Source organism: Gracilinanus agilis, chromosome 3 (genome assembly GCF_016433145.1).
Source record: "Gracilinanus agilis isolate LMUSP501 chromosome 3, AgileGrace, whole genome shotgun sequence".
Taxonomy (NCBI): Eukaryota; Metazoa; Chordata; class Mammalia; order Didelphimorphia; family Didelphidae; genus Gracilinanus; species Gracilinanus agilis.
In genome coordinates this window covers 206341696-206362641 of record NC_058132.1, presented here as the reverse complement: position 1 = coordinate 206362641, position 20946 = coordinate 206341696, and the positions used below count along the sequence as shown (strand labels likewise).

General features: G+C 35.4%; 1 protein-coding gene across 1 annotated transcript in view; it reads right to left on the bottom strand.

Moving 5' to 3' along the window:
* Window positions 1–20946, bottom strand: part of ARHGEF12 (Rho guanine nucleotide exchange factor 12) — a 70557-nt gene that overhangs the window by 24644 nt on the left and 24967 nt on the right. Inside the window, exons 9-20 of the mRNA XM_044669644.1 lie at window positions 19876–19986; window positions 19422–19520; window positions 8910–8952; window positions 8242–8347; window positions 7675–7812; window positions 7205–7237; window positions 6783–6897; window positions 5126–5231; window positions 4609–4821; window positions 3720–3852; window positions 1498–1533; window positions 1196–1350 (exon numbers count right to left, since the gene is read on the bottom strand). Of these exons, the coding sequence (XP_044525579.1) occupies window positions 1196–1350; window positions 1498–1533; window positions 3720–3852; window positions 4609–4821; window positions 5126–5231; window positions 6783–6897; window positions 7205–7237; window positions 7675–7812; window positions 8242–8347; window positions 8910–8952; window positions 19422–19520; window positions 19876–19986 (1288 nt within the window). The remainder of the gene's footprint in view (window positions 1–1195; window positions 1351–1497; window positions 1534–3719; window positions 3853–4608; window positions 4822–5125; window positions 5232–6782; window positions 6898–7204; window positions 7238–7674; window positions 7813–8241; window positions 8348–8909; window positions 8953–19421; window positions 19521–19875; window positions 19987–20946) is intronic.

Sequence of the window (20946 nt, the reverse complement as noted above, 5' to 3'; positions counted from 1 at the left end):
TGTAGGCTAATCTTTAGACAACAGAAATACTCTATTACCAGGTCTATATTCAAAGTTTCCAGATTAGTAGGATCTGCCAGAGGTTATTTGCTAGCACTGAAGTCTTTAAGCATTCTCCAGTCACTTCAACTTCATCATAATAAAACTGGAGTATGGCTATTGTGACAATGGATGTGGGTTATGGCTTTAACTGGGTCCTATTCAGAAGCAATAATATTTTTTGCTCAGATATTTTTATCTGCACATTCTATAATGTAATAAATGGGCAGCTAGGTGATACAGTGGATAGAATACCATTCTAAAGTTACGAAGACCTGCGTTCAAATTTAACTTTAGAAACTAGCTGCATGACCCTGGACAAGTTACTTAACTTCTATTTGCCAGTTTCCAGATCTATAAAGTGATCATAATAATAGCACCTACCCCCCAGTTTGTCATAAAGATAAAATGAGGTAATAACTATAAAGCACTTGGTACATTATCTGGCACACAGTATGCACTATGTGAATTTTAGTTCTTGCTATTAATGTTGTTATTAATAGGAGCTTTTTCACGTGAAGTACAAAGTCTGGCTTATTCCAGTTATGTCAGGTTATTCCAATTAGTATGCTTGCTACAAATAACTAGTCTAGGAGAAGAAATACTGTATGATATAGGAGACTTTTAGTAGACACTTCCACATTAGCAACATGATCATTAGTAAGTCCCTCCCAAGATCTCAGCTACTTCATTTATAAAAATGGAGATGATTCTTTACCCAAAGCAAAGAACTAGGCAAGATGATCTCTTAAAGTCACTTCCCGTTCTAAGACCTACAATGTCAAAAGACAGTATTCTAAAGGCCAAGTATCTTTTTTTTTTTTTTTTGTAGGCAATGGGGGTCAAGTGACTTGCCCAGGGTCCCACAGCTGGGAAGTGTCTGAGGTCAGATTTGAACCTAGGACCTCCCATCTCTAGGCCTGGCTCTCAATCCACTGAGCTACCCAGCTGCCCCCGGCCAAGTATCTTTTGATTTTAGATGAGTAGTAACTGAAGATTACTAAATGTTTAGATAGGCAAAACTGTTAGGATTCATCTCTTCTAATCTTATTTTATGAAGCTAGAGGAGAGTGATACAGAGCCTCTAAAAATGAATAGTTTGCCTTATTCCTAAAAAACTAGACAAAAGGCTAAGGAGAAAAGTGTTTGAACTTACCATTGATCACTTCCTGCCGTTTGATCTCACAAGGTTTTAGCCCTAGTAGCACCTCTCTGCTAACAAGCTGCTGCCAATTTGGTGGATCTGTTTCTAAGTCATTTTCAAACTGTTCATCTTCACTCTGACTTTCCCCAAAAGCTATACTATCAAGCCTAGAAAAGAGAAAAGCAAAACTTATTTAAAATCTAATAAGTGAACTTATGAAACAAAACAGATTTACAAAACAGCAGCAATTAGTGATAATAAAAGAGATCTATCTTTATACATGTCTTTGCTGAAAGCTATTTAAAATCACTCACTTTCGAAAAGATTTTGGTGTTCCATGTTCAGGTAACCTAAAAAACAGTGTTGGGGGGGGAGGAAAAATAGTGGATTACTACCAAATGAAATGAGTAGAACCAATTTATACAATGCCTACAATTTAAAGGAAATAACCTTTAAACATCTGACAACGTTTCTGATCAATACAATGTTAAATTATGACTTCAGTTCAATATTACTTTCCCACCCTTTTAGCAGTGAAGTAATGGACTAAAGGTGTAGAATGAGTTACATATTTTCAGACATGGTGAACGTATGGCATTATTTTGCTTAAATACATTTATGTGTTACAAGAAAGGGCTTCTTCACAAACTGGGAAAAATTTTTATAACAAATTTCTCTGATAAAAGTCTAATTTCTCAAATATATAAAGAACTAAGTCAAATCTATAAGAAACTAAGTTATTTCCCAATTGACAAATTGTCAAGGGATATGAATTTTTTTTTCAGATGAAGAAATCAAAACTATCAATAATCATATAAAATGTTCTAAAACCCTCTGGATTAGAGAAATGCAAATCAAAACAACTCTGGAGTACCACCTTTTACCTAGGAGACTGGCCAATATGACAATAAAGGAAAATAATAAATGTTGGAGAGGATGTAGCAAAATTGGGACACTAATGCACTGCTGGCAGAATTGTGAATTGATCCAACCAATCTAGAAGGCAATTTAGAATTATGCCCAAAGAGCTGTAAAAGAATGCATGGGGGGCTACTGGGTAGCTCAACCAGATTAAGTAGCATAGAGGTAGGAGGTTCTAGGTTTGAATCTGGCTTCAGACACTTCCTAGCTGTGTGACCCTGGGTAAGTCACTTAACCCCCATTGCCTAGCCCTTACCACTCTTCTGCCTTGGAATCAATACAATATTGGTTCCAAGGCAGAAGGTAAAGAGTTTAAAAAAAAAAAAAAAGGATACATGCCCTTTGATCCAGCAATACCACTATTAGGTTAGTACCCCAATGAGATAAAAAAAAATGGGAAAGGATGTTTTGTACAAAAATATCTATAGCTGCACTTTTTGTGGTGGCAAAAAATTGAAAACTGAGGGGATATCCTTTGATTAGGGAATGGCTGAAAAAATTGGACATAGGATGGTGATGGAATACTATTGTGCTATAAGGAATGATGAACTGGATGATTTCAGAAAGAACTGTAAAGACCTATATGAACTGATTTGAAGTGAAATAAGCAGAACCAGGAAAACATTATACACAGTAACTGAAATCTTATGGAATGATCAAACGTAAGACTTTGCTACTAATGGCAATGCATTGATCCAGGACAGTACTAGGAGACTCATGAGAAAGACTGCTATCCACAGCTAGAGAAAGAACTGTTAGAATAGAAATGCAGAAGAAAACATATGACTTATCATTTATTTATTTGGGTATATGATTTGAGGTTTTGGTTTTAAAAGATTATTACAAAAATGAATAATATGGAAACAGGATTTGAGTGATAATACATGTATAACTGCTTGACAACTGTCCCTGGAAAAAGGGGTGGAGAGGAGGGAAACAACATAAATCATGTAACCATGAAGGAAAAAAAATATTCAAGGAAGAAAAAAAAAGGGCTTCTCCTGGAGAGAAGAAATGTAGAAATGTTAAGGAAGGAAGGAAGGGAGGGAGGGAGGAATGGAGGAATGGAGGGAGGAAGGAAGGAAGGAAGGAAGGAAGGAAGGAAGGAAGGAAAGAAGGAAGGAAGGAAGGAAGGAAGGAAATCAATGCAAAACTAAAAAAAAGAAAAAATCTAAAGAAGTTCAGAAGGAAGTAGACAAGCAGGACTATTTTGTTACACTCATGTTAAATTTAATGTAGACTTTTTTTTTTAACCTACATAAGAAGTTCACAATTTTATATGAAATTCTCATTCTCTGTTTTTTTGTATACTGAAATGTTCAATATGTCATGATGTTGGCCAAATTTATAATAAAAATTTTTTTAAATAGTGATGGAAGAAAAGAAATATATCTTATACATTCAGTTAAGGTATAGGCTAAATCACTAATGAGATAAGGAATTTTTCTAAATATTAAAATAGTTTGAACTGTATTTTTTCTCAGAGTTTTAGTATTAGTTCAATTTGGAGAAAAATTTTCAAAGTGGTTGTATTTGTATATTTATAGCTATTAAAAGATCAAACTTTTCCCAAGTAAAGCCTTAAATTACCTCTGACTAGGTGTCAAGTAATTACCTTTCTATTTCACCTTCCTCCTCCTGCAATTGGTCTAATGGTGGAGCTGGGAAATCAAAGACTGTATTGGGAGTTCTAGGTGTACCATCTGTAGAATCTCCAGAACCTGGTGCTTCTCCAATTGGTTTTGACCCTAAAAAGAAAGGTCAAGCATTTAAATGGCATTTTACTAACTGACTAAATGTACTAACCAAAGAAAACTTTTGTCAATTACAAATTTCTTTTAAAGTAATATGGAAGGAACCCAATTAAATCTTCAAAAACATATGAAGAATGGGGCCAAGAAATATTTAAGATATTAAATTCTACTCTGAGTAATTTGGAAAACAATTTCTAATGTTTTCTAACTAATGAACAATTCATATTTGATCTAATTCAAAAGTTACCACTCTGTGATAAAGAACAAAAGATTCAAACTAAATCATTTTGAGGTGGGGTTAATTCTTAATCACTATAACCTGACAGAAAAGACTTCCTAATACTCAAGAGTCATAAGCATGTTTCCTTTGTGTGAAGTAAATTTAGAGGGCTTATATCCTGTGCATCCTAGTGGTAGGAAATAGGAGTCACAAAGTCATGTGTCATGTCAGAAAGCTGGAATCCTGGGGTCCCCATCAGGATGGGAATCCTTAGAGACAACATGGCAGAGTCAGCACAACATGGCCATGGAGGGAGGAGGATGCTCAATTTGAAAACTAGTACCTGTTTTTGGTGTGTGGGAGTGGAGGAGGAGGTTTGGGTTTGGGAGTTAGCTCTCTCTTAGCTGACCAGGCATTAGCTTATCTATTTAGCCATCTCTCTGACTCTCTCTCTCCTAATAAATGCTTATAAATCTGGTAATAAACCTTCAGATCAATTTTACTTATAAAACCCTAGAGCATCAACTTACCCATTTCATTCTCTTTCCCTCCCTCTTGGGAGGCACTAGTCCCTGAAGTCAAAGAAGACATGGAATTAGCAGGCATATACATAACATCTGCTACATCACTGGCAATCCCACTCTGGCGCAACTTCACAGAGTCCTGAGGTTCAGGACTCATTGATGAGGGTGTGGATAAGTGCTTGGGATGGCGCTGCTTTTGTAATTCCATGGCTCTGCCAACTGAAGAGATAAAAACTAATTAGAAATCAAGGAAGGTCAATAAGTGAAATCCTGATTTTTGCTAATGTGAGGAAGTATTTCCTCAATAAAAATGAAAACAAATTTTATATAAATATCATATATTATGTGAATCCCTAAGAAGGGATGCAATCTATATGCAAAAATGTCTCAGTGGCCACATATTTACCTATACATGTATTTAGATTGGGATCACTCATCTATAATAATTCATCCTAATGAAATAAACATCTGATTTGCCAAGTGGCAAACAATGGAGAATAAAGTATTTTCAAAACCAACATACTTGCACTGCTATCGTGACGACTTGGTCTCCTTGGTTGTCCTAAAATGCTAGGGAATCCTCTTCTCTTCACTTTTTCTTCGCCTTCTTTATCTTTCTTTATACTCTGCTATAGTCAACATGCAAAGAATTAAAAGACATATAACATTTTAAAGTAACAATTTTCTCTTGGCCCTTGAAAATAAAAATGTAATATCATAAGTTAGGTAAAAATTAAAATGACTATAAAGGATTACTTGTTAAGTTATTATTCATCTTATACTTAAGAGTAAAGTATTTAAATACATCAAGGGAGTAATGTAGAAAGAGCTACTGATGATTAAATGAGTTGATTATGATGGTTCTAAACACAGGATTGATATTTTGATGCAACAGATTTGCTTCATATGTGTTATGCCTCTATTTAGATTATAACCTCCTTGATGGTAGGGACGTCTCTTTTTTGTATTTAAAACTTTAATGCTTTAGCAGTACCTCATACAAAGTAGTTAATAAATGTCTTTTTCAGTAACAAGTAATCAAAAAGACCATGCACTGTGTTAAATGCTAGGAATACAAAGAAATGTAAAAACACAGGCTTCACCCTCAATGAACTCACATTCCAAATGGTATGCAAACAATTAAGTACATATAAGATAAAAACAGTATAAATGGAAATTTATTCATTCTATCCCAAGTTATCTTCCAAATTCATGCTACTGATCTTATGAGCACTATGCAAGAACATACATATGGATCAATCTGAATTCAGTCTATCACCATTATTAAACAGACTACTCTAAGTACATGGAAGGTCAATAACATTCAAAAATGTTACTTTGACTTAGAAAGTAACTTTGAGATCATTCCACTAAACTCTGTTTTATAGATAAGAAGACTGGATGAGTAGTCATAGAGGTTAACTACCTTCCCCTTGGCAGCAAAGAGAGAGGACTGAAATCTAGGTGTCCTAACTACAAGCCCAGCTCCCTTTTCTATTTCTCCTAATGCAGCCCCTTTTATACAAAAGACCACATTACTGTGCAGACAAAAATATGTTCCACTGTGGGAAAACAAAACTTGCATCTGGCCTCAGTGAAGCCACAAATTCTTTACTTAAGAGATAATATCTATTTAAATCCATGATAATTACTCATACAACAGTGTGAGTCAATTTCTGTCCAGAAGAACAAAAAGTTATCTCAAACCACATTTAGAGCTTTCAAGAATACAGCAATAATAAATAAATAATAATGCAGAATACCATTAAGAAGGATTCTGAATCTAGAGACTAGACAGAGAAATATAAAATTAATCCACACATTAAGAGTCAAATAGAATGATATGCCAGCATCAAAGATAAAATACCACTCAGAATAGAAATACCTTAAAGGACAGCCTCAGAAGACAAAAAAAGGATTGTGCGATGCATTAAATTTTAGGAAAAATAAATAAAAGTGGGGCAGGGGAAAGGTAAGCAGAATGGGTAAATTTGATGAATTAAGCATAAATTTGCTTGAGAGTATTCTCACAGAATGATATGTAATACATGGCCAATAAAAAACTTCCATTGGGTGGGAGAGAGGGAGTGGACAAATCAATAACAAATATCCAGTGAGGAAGAACAAAACAACACAAAGGTAGGGATCTGCATGGAGGTGCTCCTTTATACAACTCATACCTTGATTTTGGGCAGAAACCCTATGCGACCTCGCTTATGCTCCAAATTACGAGGCTCTTTGACTCTGACTCCCAAATGCTTCATGTACATGAGGATCACATATTGCATTGTTGAACTAGAAAAGAAAAGGTTAAGAACTGATAATTTTGAAAAAGAAAAGTGAACAGGGTAAAGGCATCATCAGTGATCTTTATAGGCCTATGGACCATATGCCTAAGAAGACAAGTAAAGCATAAACAATAATCTACAGCTACAAAGTGAAAAAATTCCATTCATGAAGAGACAAGGAAATCTCATCAATAAATGTATGCCACTAGAGGGAGACTGTGATGTTACTTATAATCACAAAGAAGGAATCACCAATTAGGATGAGAGAATTTTCTTTCTATTCCACTGAAAATGCAGGAAAATGAATACATTACCTCTTATCTTCTTCCACAGCTTGAGCTGTCATCCTACAAACAAGAGTTTAGAAACAATAAATTAAAATTTAATAAGCTATCCTTTTATCACTTAACACTGATACTTATAACTCAAGGCAGTAGATTCCAATGCCATGGTACTAAGTTCTTAGCACAAAGAATTTGGTGCCAAAGGCTCTATCCACAGGAGAGCTAAAATCTTTTCACCTTTATTTCATCAGCTATACATGCTTTATTATAGATGATTTATGAAATTTGGATTAAGAGACAATACATGGTTGAAAGATTTTTAAATGTTACAAAAATCCTCAGAATATCAGGAAATCATTAATATTTCACTTGTGTGTGTGTGAGTGTGTGTATATATGTATATATACATATATATATGTTTTCTTATGCAGATTCAGTTCAATCTTTCTTATATTGTGGTAAAAGCAAGCTTCATTTTCAGATATGCTCCCATTACTTACAACACTTCTTCAATTTTGACAATGATCTGTTCTGCACATGCCCGTTCTTTCTCCAGGGTCACCCTGTCACGATCTCTCTCTGCATCAAGTTTGGTCAACTCACTTTCAGCTAAGGTTAGCCCCATACTACGTTTCTGCCTAAAGAGAAAAAGATGAATATTTCAGAAGGATACCAAAGAAGAAGTATTTTCTTTGGGGGATGTTTAGATTGTATGTATCTATAGCTAAGCATTTCTTACTTGGGAGAAAAATGCCATATATATTTGCATGCTCTAAGTTCATGTCACCTAGGATGCCAGGGAGAAGAAATTCTGAAGAGAATCATACATCAGAACAGATTTTATGTTCCTGAGGGGAAACATTTCTCACAGAGAAAACAGAGCTCTGCAACTCTACAAGCAACTAGAAGAATGGACTATGGTATGTCAGTTCTGTTCCACTCACAGAGGACTTAGTTCAACTGATTTGAACTATGCCCCAAAGACAAAGTTCAGGGGTTTTAAAGTCTTACTCTACTTAACACAATCTCTAATAATAAAGTTAATTACAGTTTGCCAATGCACAGACCTAAAGTCTTCCAAGTGCTTCTGAACTTCAGGATAGACTTTATCTTGCATAGTTTGGACATAATGGCGGTGTAAATCTTCAGGAATAAGTTCTGGCCTTCTCTTCTCTAAAGAAAAATAAGAAAAGAATTATCTGTACTACTTGTGAGTCGATATACACAAGTCGACAAAAAGATCAATACTACCTCTGGTACCAAGCTAAATCTAAAATTATTTATTAAAAGCTTCATCTGGGTCTGAACCTCTGAAACAAGCATGATGTCTCTCCTTCAAGTTAATTTAAGTAAATCCCCTCAATAAGGCCTTGTAAAGAGATTATTTAGAAATCTCTCAATAATAAAAACCACCACAACATCAATAGTATAAATTACTTTCACATTTGCAAAACATTTACAGAAATTATCTCATTTGATTCCATCATAAAGATGGTCTATATATGATGAAATGACACTGAGAAATAAATATTATTATCTTCATTTTATAGATGAGGAAACTGAGACAGAGGTTAAGTAATTTACTCAGGATCACAAAGCTAGTAAGGATCTGAGGCCAGATTTGAAATTGGGTCTTGCTGACTAGCATTCTAGGTCTGGCAATCTATCCAATGTGCCACCTAGCTGCTCTATATATTTTATTTTTAGAGATCTGTGGTCCAGTAGACTTACTTACCCAGGTCTAAAGATATTTCATCTGGAACAGAAACCTTCAGGTGCTTTAAAAAGAAAAAAAAAAGGGGAGGGGGAAAGCTAAGAAAAAGTATTGTGTCTTTTTCAACACATACATACATATATACACATCTATAATGCCAAGGATACAGTATAGATTCTAAGGAGTAAGTATGTACTCCTTAGTGCTTAGCATAATACATAACACTTTATTAATATTTACTGAATTATAAACATATACACTGATCTATGCTTATTGCAGATAATATGTTCCTTTCTCAGCAAGAAGGAAGGATAACAGAATAGCTTAAGTGCTTCTCTGTTACTCACATAAAGTTAAAATACCCAAAGGAGTCTAGCACCCTGAGTGGATTGCCTAGGGAGCAAACGTGGCTGCCACAGGCAAGAGTTGCACAGTATGAAATGTAGATGTCTTTCAAAAGTGGAAGGCCTATACCACCAGAAATACTCATACTGATGAGATTATGAATCTACTTTAATATTTACCACCTCATTGACTGTGTCCATACTTATCCAAATCAGTTATATCTAGAATATTTTTATATTTGACCTTGTATCAAATATTTTCCTGTAGAGGAAAAAACTCATTTTGGGGGTTTTGAATCAGATGTTTTGGAGGTAGTAAAAACAAGCATTCTATGTTTGGTTAGTATGTTTTCATAGCCATTTTGCTATGTAAATTCACAGAGCTCATGCTTCAGAAGGATCCAAATAATTTTGCTAACATATAAATATTTTGTGTTCTATTCAGTTCTTTTTTCAATTTTTCAATAACTCTTACCTTCTGTCTTAGAATCGAAACCAAGTATCAGTTCCAAAGTGGTAAGGACTAGGCAACTGGGGTTAAGCAATTTTCCCAGGGTTACACAGCTAGGAAGTGTATGTGATGAGATTTTAACCCAGGACCTTCCATCTCCAGGCCCGGCTCTCTATCTACTAAGCCACCTAGCTGCCCCTGTTCAGTTCTAATCATCAGAAAAGTAATCATCCTGTAAGAACGCATCAACTCATTCCTCATAGGTACCCTGAGTACCCTCTATACCTCACTGATCTGAGAGCTAGATAGCAGAGCAGAGTTCCTCTCAGAGCCACCACTTAAAAGAGGGCCATTTCTTCATTTCCCACCTAATTACATTCTTTTAGACTCTATCACTCATCCCCTAATCCCCACTCACTTGCTTTTCTACTTCCTTCTGTGCACTGCCTTCCCCATTAGTATGTAAGATCCTTGAGAACAGAGTGGATCTTTCTTTTTCAGATTTATATCTCCAAAGCTTAGCCCAGTGCCTTCCAGAGAATAAGCATTTAATATTTACTGAGTTTAACTGATAATTCCAAAGGGAATTTTAAAAGTGAAAAAATGAAGTAAATTTCACAAAAATTTACAATCAATTGATTGCTTATTTGTAGCAATATTGTAAAATTAATATAATTTATATAGATCAAGCTCCTCTCAGTTAACACATCAGCATGCAGAGATTACACCTGAGTTCTCAAAGACTATGCCAGCAAGATTCAAGTCCTGGCAATTCCTCCATAGCAGGAAAGGCTTTTGGTGTGGGTCCAGATGGCAAACCACCTAAGAGTCAGATTAAGTTTAGACAGCTAATCGCCAGAAGGCTGGCTACTAGATAAGGAATATTTTTGTTGACAATTAATCATAAAGATGATCTCTAAAGGAAGGAGAGTGATGTGCTTTGATCTACGTTAGCAAAAATATTCACGTGAATGAAATCATTTTGAGTTTGAAGTACTGAAATATATATTATCATATATTTTTAAAAGCCTTTTGTGAGACTCATAATTTGGGATTGCTAAATCAGAAGTGCTTTCTCTACAGATCCAAAAATGCATACTCTCTGGAAAGAATTTACTCACAGTCACTTGGCTATGTAAGTTTGTAGCACTTTCCACTTGAAGAAGTATTGGATATAAATGCTATATGTATTTTAGAGACTCACCAGCGCTGCTTAACTTTCTGCAATTTTCCCTTATTGAATTAAAATAATGAATGGGTTGTAGCATAGTTACTTTTAGCTACACTCTATTTGGTATTCTCCCTTTGAGGATATTCAAGGATCTATAAAACACCTGGTTTATATATAATAACCACTTCAGTTAAAAAGGTCTATGGCTCTAAAACTGAGTAATAAGTCACAAGAGTTGCAGGCTGTGGTTCTAGAAATTCAACAAAAGGGTAAATGAAGAACACTGTAACACACTATTAATATTTCAGCAAGAAATATAATTTGGAAGTTCTTAAAAACTGAATTTCAAAGCTTTTATTTGACTAAATTAGACAGTATAACAAATAGTCATCTCTTAAAGTGTTTCTAAGAAGTGGAATCTACTACACATATGTGTGTTTATTTTAAATCCCCAATGTGTGGTATTATCCATGGCAAGTAAGACCACTGGGGTTATACTAAATTCATAACTTGAAAGATAATAATTTGCTAGTTTAAAATCCAAAAATAATATTATGTATTATATAAGATGGCTTTCTGGGAGGAGGAGGGGCAGGGCTTTATTAAAGAAAAGTATTAAAGTCTGAAAAAAATACAAAAACAAAAAAAAAATTTTTTTCATTTTAAAGTCAATAGTGGAGAATAATATGGACTTCCGGGTTAAGATAGCGGCAGAGTAAAAAGCAGCTGCTTAACTTCTCCTAACCCACACATACAGGACTCCTCAAGAAGACATAATAACGAACCCAGATGAATGAAGGAACCTCACAACAGGGTGCAGCATTAAAGGTATGTGGGATCGGGGCATTTCCATGCTATAAGGGGGCGAAATATTTCTCAATAAAACGCAAGCTGAACAATCCCCTCCCCCCCCCACCTCCTACAGGGCCAAAGCCAGCACATAAGATAGAGCAAGTTTGGGGAGTTCATTAAATTCTTGGCAGCTATCTGGTATCAACAGAGCCTGCTCCTGAGAGCAGCAAGACTTACGACCCCAAGAAGCTAAAGAACCGGACTTTGAACACAAACCTTGAGCTCAGGTACGGAAGTGGACTCAGAGCCCAGGTACAGGACTTGGGTGGAGACCCAGTGCAGAGGTGTGCATTACTGTGGAAGTAGCGCCCTGAGACTACTAAAGGAGCTTCGGGCAGAGGAGCAAGCAAGGAGACCACCAGGAGGCTTGACCCTGAGAACAACTAGCCTTGAGACCTCAGGAGCCTAGAGAATGCAGACGAACCCTGGGCATGAAGATAAAGCTCAGAGGGTGCACGGCTCAGTGACTCAGGTGAAAACTGCTCCACAGCTCCATAGGCAGAGAGCCTGTCTGCCTCACCCAGACTTCTGACTGAGAAAGAAATAATAATAATGGAAAGCCAGTCACAAGGACCCCAAAAGAGAAAAAGCAAGAAGAAATCTTTAACACTTGACAATTTTTACACAGAAAAAAATCCAGACAAAAGAGCAAACAGCAGAGGAGAAAAAACAAGTAATCACATCCAAACCTTCCCAAAAAAATGAAATTCGTCACAAGCTCTTGAAGAGTTCAAATTTGAGACCATAAGAAAGATAAAAGAGATTTGGCAAGAGAAGTGGGAAATAGCTCAAAAGGAAATTCACAGGTTAAAAGACAGAAAATCCCAATTGGAAACCAAAATTAAACAGCTGGAAAACAGGATAGACAAAACCAAAAAGGAAAATCATAAGATTATAACAGAAAACCAGTCTCTAAAGACCACAATTGGGCAAATAGAAGCCAATGATCTCTCAAGACAGCAAGAACGAAGAAAACAAAGTCAAAAGACTAATAAAATAGAAGGAAACATGAAATATCTCAATGAGAAATTGACAGATCAAGAAAACAGGTCTAGAAGAGACCATTTGAGAATCATTGGTCTTCCTGAAAAAGCAGAAATTAATAGAAATTTGCACTCCATACTAAAAGAAATTATTCAGCAAAACTGCCCTGAAGTTCTACAACAAGAGGGCAATATAGACATTGAAAGGATTCATAGATCACCCTCTACACAACACCCTGAAAAGACAACCCCCAGGAATATAGCCAAATTCAAGAGCTTCCAAGTAAAAGAAAAAATATTACAAGAAGCCAAAAAGAAACAATTCAGATATCAAGGAGCACCAATCAGGATCACACAGGATCTGGCAGCCTCCATACTAAAAGAACGCAAGGCTTGGAATATGATATTCAGAAAGGCAAGAGAACTGGGTCTAAAACCAAGGATCAACAAACCCATCAAAACTGACTATATATTTCCAGGGGAAAGTATGGGTATTCAACAAGATAGAAGATTTCCAAGTATTTGCACAGAAATAGAAAGTTCGACATCCAACCACAAAAACCAAGAAAACATGAAAAGGTAAATAAGAAACAGAGGGGAAAGGAAGAAAACTCTTATTTTTAAATTTGCCTCTTTAAGGGCCTTAATAAGATCAAATTATTTGTATTCCTATATGGAGAAATTTTATGTGTAATTTTCAAAAACTGTATTCACTATTATAGTAATTAGAAGAATTATTCATTGGGAGAGGTTGGAGCACTAAATGGTCTCAGATGAGACGTGGCGGGGGAAAAAAAGTGGGGGGTGGGGGGGTGAAGAGTAGATGGCACCAAGAGAAACTTGAATGAATAAGAAAAATGGGATATTCTGTACAACACAAAGAGAGCATGGGAAGGGGAGGGGATGAATACTATTATAAGAAGGAGAGGAAGAGAGCATTAAGAGGTAATATTTAAACCTTACTCTTAGCGGAATTAACTCTGAGGAACGAGTAGCTATATCCATTGGGATATAGAATTCTCTCTATCCCTACTGAGAAAGTCAGAAGGGATTAACCAAGGGGAACAGGGGACTGGGGAGGTCAAAAAAGGGAGGGGAGGAGAGGGGGAAGGGAATTCATTAGGCCTTAAAAAATAAAAAGACGGGAATAATAAGGGAGGGGTGGAAAGGGAAGTAAATCAAGGGACGGGACAAGAGGGACTGGTCTAAAACAAACCACTGATTTAAAAGGAAATAGGGTAAGAAACGGAAACAAATAGGAGAGTGGATTAGAAACCAAAATCCTACAATATGTTGTCTACAAAAAACACATATGAGGTGGGTGGACGTACACAGGTTTAAGGTGAAGGGCTGGAGCAAAATCTTTTGGGTTTCAAATGAGAAAAAGAAGGCAGGAGTGGCGATCATGATTTCTGACAAAGCCAAAGTAAAAACAGATATGATTAAAAGAGACAGGGAAGGTAATTACATCCTGATAAAAGGCAGTATATACAATGAGGAAATAACAGTACTCAACATGTATGCACCAAACAGTATAGCATCCAAATTTGTAAAGGAGAAACTGGCAGAGCTCAAGAAGGAAATAGATATTAAAACCACACTAGTCGGAGATCTAAATATTCCTCTTTCAGATTCAGATAAATCAAACCAAAAAATAAATAAGAAAGAGATAAGAGAAGTGAATGAAATCCTAGAAAAATTAGATTTAATAGATATGTGGAGAAAAATAAATAGGGACAAAAAGGAATACACCTTCTTTTCAGCTGCAAATGGTACATTCACAAAGATTGAACATGTAATAGGGCATAGAAACATTGCAAAGAAATGCAAAAGAGCAGAAATAATAAATGTAACCTTCTCAGATCATAATGCAATAAAAATAATAATTAGTAAGGGCACCTGGACAGGCAAATCAAAAACTAATTGGAAATTAAATAATATGATTCTCCAAAACCAGCTAATCAAAGAAGAAATCATAGAAACAATCAATAATTTCATTGAAGAGAATGACAATGATGAGACATCCTACCCAACTCTGTGGGATGCAGCTAAGGCAGTTCTCAGGGGGAAATTTATATCCTTTAATGCATGTATTAACAAATTAGAGAGGGCAAAGATCAATGAACTGGGCACACAAATTAAAAAACTAGAAAGGGAACAAATTAAAAATTCCCAGCTAAAGACCAAATTAGAGGTTATAAAAATTAAAGGAGAAATCAATAAAACTGAAAGTAAAAGAACTATTAAATTAATAAATAAGAGTAGAAGCTGGTACTTTGAAAAAACAAACAAAATTGACAAAGTACTGGTCAATCTAATTAGAAAAAGGAAAGAAGAAAACCAAATCATCAGTATCAAAGATGAAAAGGGAGACCTCCCCCTAATGAAGAGGAAATCAAGGCAATCATTAAAAACTATTTTGCACAATTATATGACAATAAATATAGCAATCTAGATTACATAGATGAATATTTACAAAAATACAAATTGCCTAGATTAACAGTAGAAGAAATAGAATACTTAAATAATCCCATATCAGAAAAAGAAATTGAACAAGCCATCAAAGAACTCCCTAAGAAAAAATCCCCAGGACCAGATGGATTCACAAGTGAATTCTACCAAACCTTCAAAGAACAACTAATTTCAATAATATACAAACTATTTGACATAATAAGCAAAGAAAGAGCTCTACAAAGCCCCTTTTATGATACAAATATGGTACTGATCCCAAAGCCAGGTAGATAAAAAACAGAGAAAGAAAACTACAGACCAATCTCCTTAATGAACATAGAAGCAAAAATCTTAAACAGAATTCTAGCAAAAAGACTCCAGCAAGTAATCACAAGGGTTATTCATTATGTTCAGGTGGGATTTATACTAGGAATGCAAGGATGGTTCAACATCAGGAAAACCATTCACATAATTGACCATATCACAAGCAAAGCAACAAAAACCACATGATTATCTCAATTGATGCTGAGAAAGCCTTTGACAAAATACAACATCCATTCCTATTGAAAACACTGGAAAGTAAAGGAATAGAAGGACCTTTCCTAAAAATAATAAACAGTATATAACTAAAACCATCAACACACATCATCTGCAATGGGGATAAATTAGAAGCCTTCCCAATAAGATCAGGCATGAAACAAGGATGCCCACTATCACCTCTATGATTTAACATTGTACTAGAAACACTAGTAATAGCAATTAGAGAAGAAAAAGAAATTGAAGGTATTAAAATAGGCAATGAGGAGACTATGCTATCACTCTTTGCAGATGATATGATGGTCTACTTAAAAAATCCTAGAGAATCAACTAAAAAGCTAATAGAAATAATCAACAACTTCAGCAAAGTTGCAGGATACAAAATAAATGCACATAAATCATCAGCATTTCTATATATTTCCAATACATCATAGCAGCAAGAGATAGAAAGAGAAACACCATTTAAAATCACCCTAGACAATATAAAATAATTAGGAATCTATCTATCAAAACAAACACAGGAATTGTATGAACACAACTACAAAACACTTTCCAAACAATTAAAACTAGATCTAACCAGTTGGAAAAACATTGAGTGCTCATGGGTAGGACGAGCTAACATAATAAAAATGACCATTCTACCCAAATTAATTTACCTATTTAGTGCCATACCTATCAAATTACCAAAAAAACTTTTTTACTGAATTAGAAAAAACTATAACAAAGTTCATTTGGAAGAACAAAAGATCAAGAATATCAAGGGAACTAGTGAAGAAAAAAATTTGTGAAAGATGGAAGCCTAGCAGTACCAGATCTTAAAATGTACTATAAAGCAGCAGTCATCAAAACAATATGGTACTGGCTAAGAGACAGTAGGGAGGATCAGTGGAATAGACTTGGGGTAAGTGACGTCAGCAAGACAGTGTATGATAAACCCAAAGAGCCCAACTTTGGGGACAAAAATCCACTATTTGACAAAAACTGCTGGGAAAATTGGAAAACAATATGGGAGAGATTAGGTTTAGATCAACATCTCACACCCTATACCAAGATAAATTCAGAATGGGTGAATGACTTGAATATAAAGAAGGAAACTATAAGAAAATTAAGTGAACATAGAATAGTATACCTGTCAGATTTATGGGAAAGTGAAAATTTTAAAACCAAGCAAGAAGGGGGCAGCTGGGTAGTTCAGTGCAGTGAGAGTTAGGCCTAGAGACAGGAGGTCCTAGGTTCAAACCCGGCCTCAGCCACTTCCCAGCTGTGTGACCCTGGGCAAGTCACTTGACCCCCATTGCCCACCCTTACCAATCATCCACCTATGAGACAATACACCGAAGTACAAGGGTTTAAAAAAAAAATTAAAAAAAAAAACCAAGCAAGAGTTAGAAAAAATTACAAAATGTAAAATAAATATTTTGATTATATTAAATTAAAAAGGTTTTATACAAACAAAAACAATGCAACAAAAATCAGAAGGGAAACAATAAACTGGGAAACAATCTTTATAACAAAAAACTCTGACAGAGGTCTAATTACTCAAATATACAAGGAGCTAAATCAATTGTATAAAAAAATCAAGCCATTCCCCAATTGATAAATGGGCAAAGGACATGAATAGGCAATTTTCAGATAAAGAAATCAAAACTATCAATAAGCACATGAGAAAATGTTCTAAATCTCTAATAATTAGAGAAATGCAAATCAAAACAACTCACAACTAGCAGATTGGCTAAAATGATAGCAGGGGAGAGCAATAAATGTTGGAGGGGATGTGGCAAAATTGGGACATTAATGCATTGATGATGGAGTTGTGAACTGATTCAATCATTCTGGATGGCAATTTGGAACTATGCCCAAAGAGCTCTAAAAGACTGCCTGCCTTGTGATCCAGCTATAGCATTTCTGGGTTTGTACCCCAAAGAGATCATAGATAAACAGACTTGCACAAAAACATTTATAGCAGCACTCTTTGTGGTGGCAAAAAACTGGAAAACAAGGGTATGGCCTTCAATTGGGGAATGGCTGAACAAATTGTGGTATATGCTGGTGATGGAATACTATTGTATTCAAAGGAATAATGAACTGGAGGAATTCCATGTGAACTGGAAAGACCTCTAGGAATTGATGCAGAGTGAAAGGAGCAGAGCCAAAAGAACATTTTACACAGAGACTGATACACTGTGGTAAAATCGAATGTAATAGACTTCTGTACTGGCAGCAATGCAATGACCCAGGACAGTTCTGAGGGATTCATGGAAAGGAACGCTACCCACATTCAGAGGAAGAACTGCAGGAGTGGAAACACAGAAGTAAAACAACTCTTTGAACACATAGGTTGATGGGCACATGGTTGGGGATATAGACACTAAATGACCACACCAATGCAACTATCAATAATATGTAAATAAGTCTTGATTGATCACACATGTTAAAACCAGTGGAAATGAGTGTTGGATATTGGGGGGGAGGGGTGAAGGGGAAAGTAAAAACAGGAATCATGTAACCATGGAAAATTTTTCTAAAAAAAAAAATTTAAATCTGGAAAAAAAATAAAGTCAATAGTGATGATTTATCCTGTGTTCTGTTATAAAATGAAAACTCATGAAATCCAAATATACTAGGGAAAATTGAACACAATTTTCAAAAAAGTTAATAACTTTAATGAAAGGTAGAATATTTTACTTAAGATAAATAAGTAGTTTTTTTTTCTACTTTTTTTTTTTATATTTTTAAACCCTTAACTTCTGTGTTATTAGTTCCTTGGTGGAAGAGTGGTATGGGTAGGCAATGGGGGTCAAGTGACTTGCCCAGGGTCACACAACTGGGAAAGTGTCTGAGGCCAGATTTGAACCTAGGACCTCCCGTCTCTAGGCCTGGCTCTCAATCCACTGAGCTACCCAGCTGCCCTAAATAAGTAGTAGGTTTTTTTTTTGTTTTTTTTTTTTTTTTTAACCCTTACCTTCCGTCTTGGAGTCAATACTGTGTATTGGCTCCAAGGCAGAAGAGTGGTAAGGGTAGGCAATGGGGTAAATAAGTAATTTTGAAAATAGCTAAATATAGTGTTGTTTTTTTTTAAGCCTCACCTTCCACCTTAGAATTAATACTGTGTATTGGTTCTAAGGCAGAAGAGTGGTAAGGGCTAGGTAATGGGGGTTAAGTGATTTGCCCAGGGTCACACATATTTGAACCCAGGATCTCCTGTCTCTGGGCCTGGTTCTCAATCTACTGAGCCACCTAGTTGCCCCCCATATATATATAGTCTTACCAAATTTTCTAATTGCTATTCACCAAATCTTGGCTCCCAAATAGTTTAAAATGTTAATATTTTTTAATGGGAAAAGTTCATTAACTCTTCATAAGGAACACTTTTTCATAAATATAATAATTTTTAAAAGTATTTGTTATGTGCCATACTGTAGTCACCCCATTTACAACGTAATTAGGCAGGTTACAAGGGTTGTTGGTGCATAAATATACCCAAATATATGAATACAGATTCCAAGACATAAACTTATGTACATTCATATATGTTTTACTTCTTCTAGGTATGCATATCCTAATTTATAACATATTTATCTGTGTACTTGTCAATTCCTACTAGATTATAAATACTTTGAAGACAAGAACTTTACCTCCTTATCTTTTTACCTCATACAGCACCAAACACTGTTAAGCATATGGTAAGTGCTTAATATGTGATTGATAGATATTAAAGATTAAGACATTAAATTAGCAACTCACTGCTGCTCGGTCCAGAAAGAATTGGTGAAATTCAAGGAAGATGCGCCGAGTCTCCTTGGAATTGGTCTGTTTGTACAAGTCTGAATAAAGATAACAGAGCTGTAACAGAGGAAAAGAACAAGAAAAGAGAGCACTTAAGAGGTCATCATAATCTTTTCATTTCCTCACAGAATAGTCATATATTTTGATAAGTTATTTCAAGAAATAGTATTACTAAGTCATCAAAAGCATTGGTCTGAAAACGAGATTCATGGTGCTTTTATTTATCTTTAAATTTGTCCTGTTATGTCAGTGAAGAGGAAAAATCTGAACTCCCTAGGGCAGAGTTCTTCCCCATTTCTCCCCACTTTCAACATCCAATTGCCCTATAAATGTGAACACTTGAACTTTAAGCTTTGCAAGGAATAAGGTTTACTTGTAAATAAAAATAATATGTCAAACAATGATATTTCACCAATGTTGCAGGGTCGAACTGTGAAACGACATGGTGTAAGAACACAGCTAGGTGAGCAGGGCGGGATCTTAGCAGTTCAATACTTTGGAAGCAGCTGCATTGTCCATTAATCTATAAAGAAGAATTAATACAATAAGAGATTATATGCATGTGTGTCCACACAGAGGGTTGTGTGAAGAAAGCCCTAACTGACCTAGCTATTTAAATCCCACTTTTTTTTTAATTAGGTAGAAGGAAGTTCAGTTAACTAGGAAGAAAAAATTCAAGGCTATTAAGAGAAGTTATATGTGGCAGCTGGATTGCTCAGTGGATTGAGAGCCAGGCCCAGAAATGGGAAGTGCTGGGTTCAAATCTGACCTCAGGCACTTCCTAGTTGTATGAACCTAGGCAAGTCACTTAACCCCCATTTCCTAGCCCTTACCGCTCTTCTGCCTTGGAATCAATATATAGTATTGATTAAAATGGAAGGTAAGGGTTTTAAAAAAAAAAGAGTTGTAAGAATTCACTAGCAAATTAAACTATAGAGTCTTTATCTCTGGAGATTAGTAATTTCAGAGTGATCAGAACAGACCTTTGATGGTAAAGGAATAAGTTAGATTAGATGGGTTGGCTTTAACAATGTGGGGAGTCAAAAAATTATAAAAACTAATTTTACTCAAAGTGAAAATGTGGTACTACTTGTACTAATTAATAGCTGCATTACAAAGTATACACCTTTTAACTCAGCAATGGATTTTTCCCCCCTTTTGCACACATCAGTCAGTAACAATAACACTTATTAAAGTAATGCAATGAATAGAAGATTGCAATCTGGAGTCAGGAAGAGCAAAGTTCAAATCCAGCCTCAAATACTTACTAACTTTCTGACCATAGCAAGTGACTTAATCTCTGTTTGTCTCTGATTCCTAGATCTATAAAATGAAGATAATAATAGTACCTACTCTCCAGGGTTTTTCTGAGGATAGAATAAGATAATAATTGTAAAGTGTTTTATAAATCTTAAAAGCATAAATGTTAATAGTGATAATGATGATGATGATGATGATGATGATGATGATGATGATGCACTAG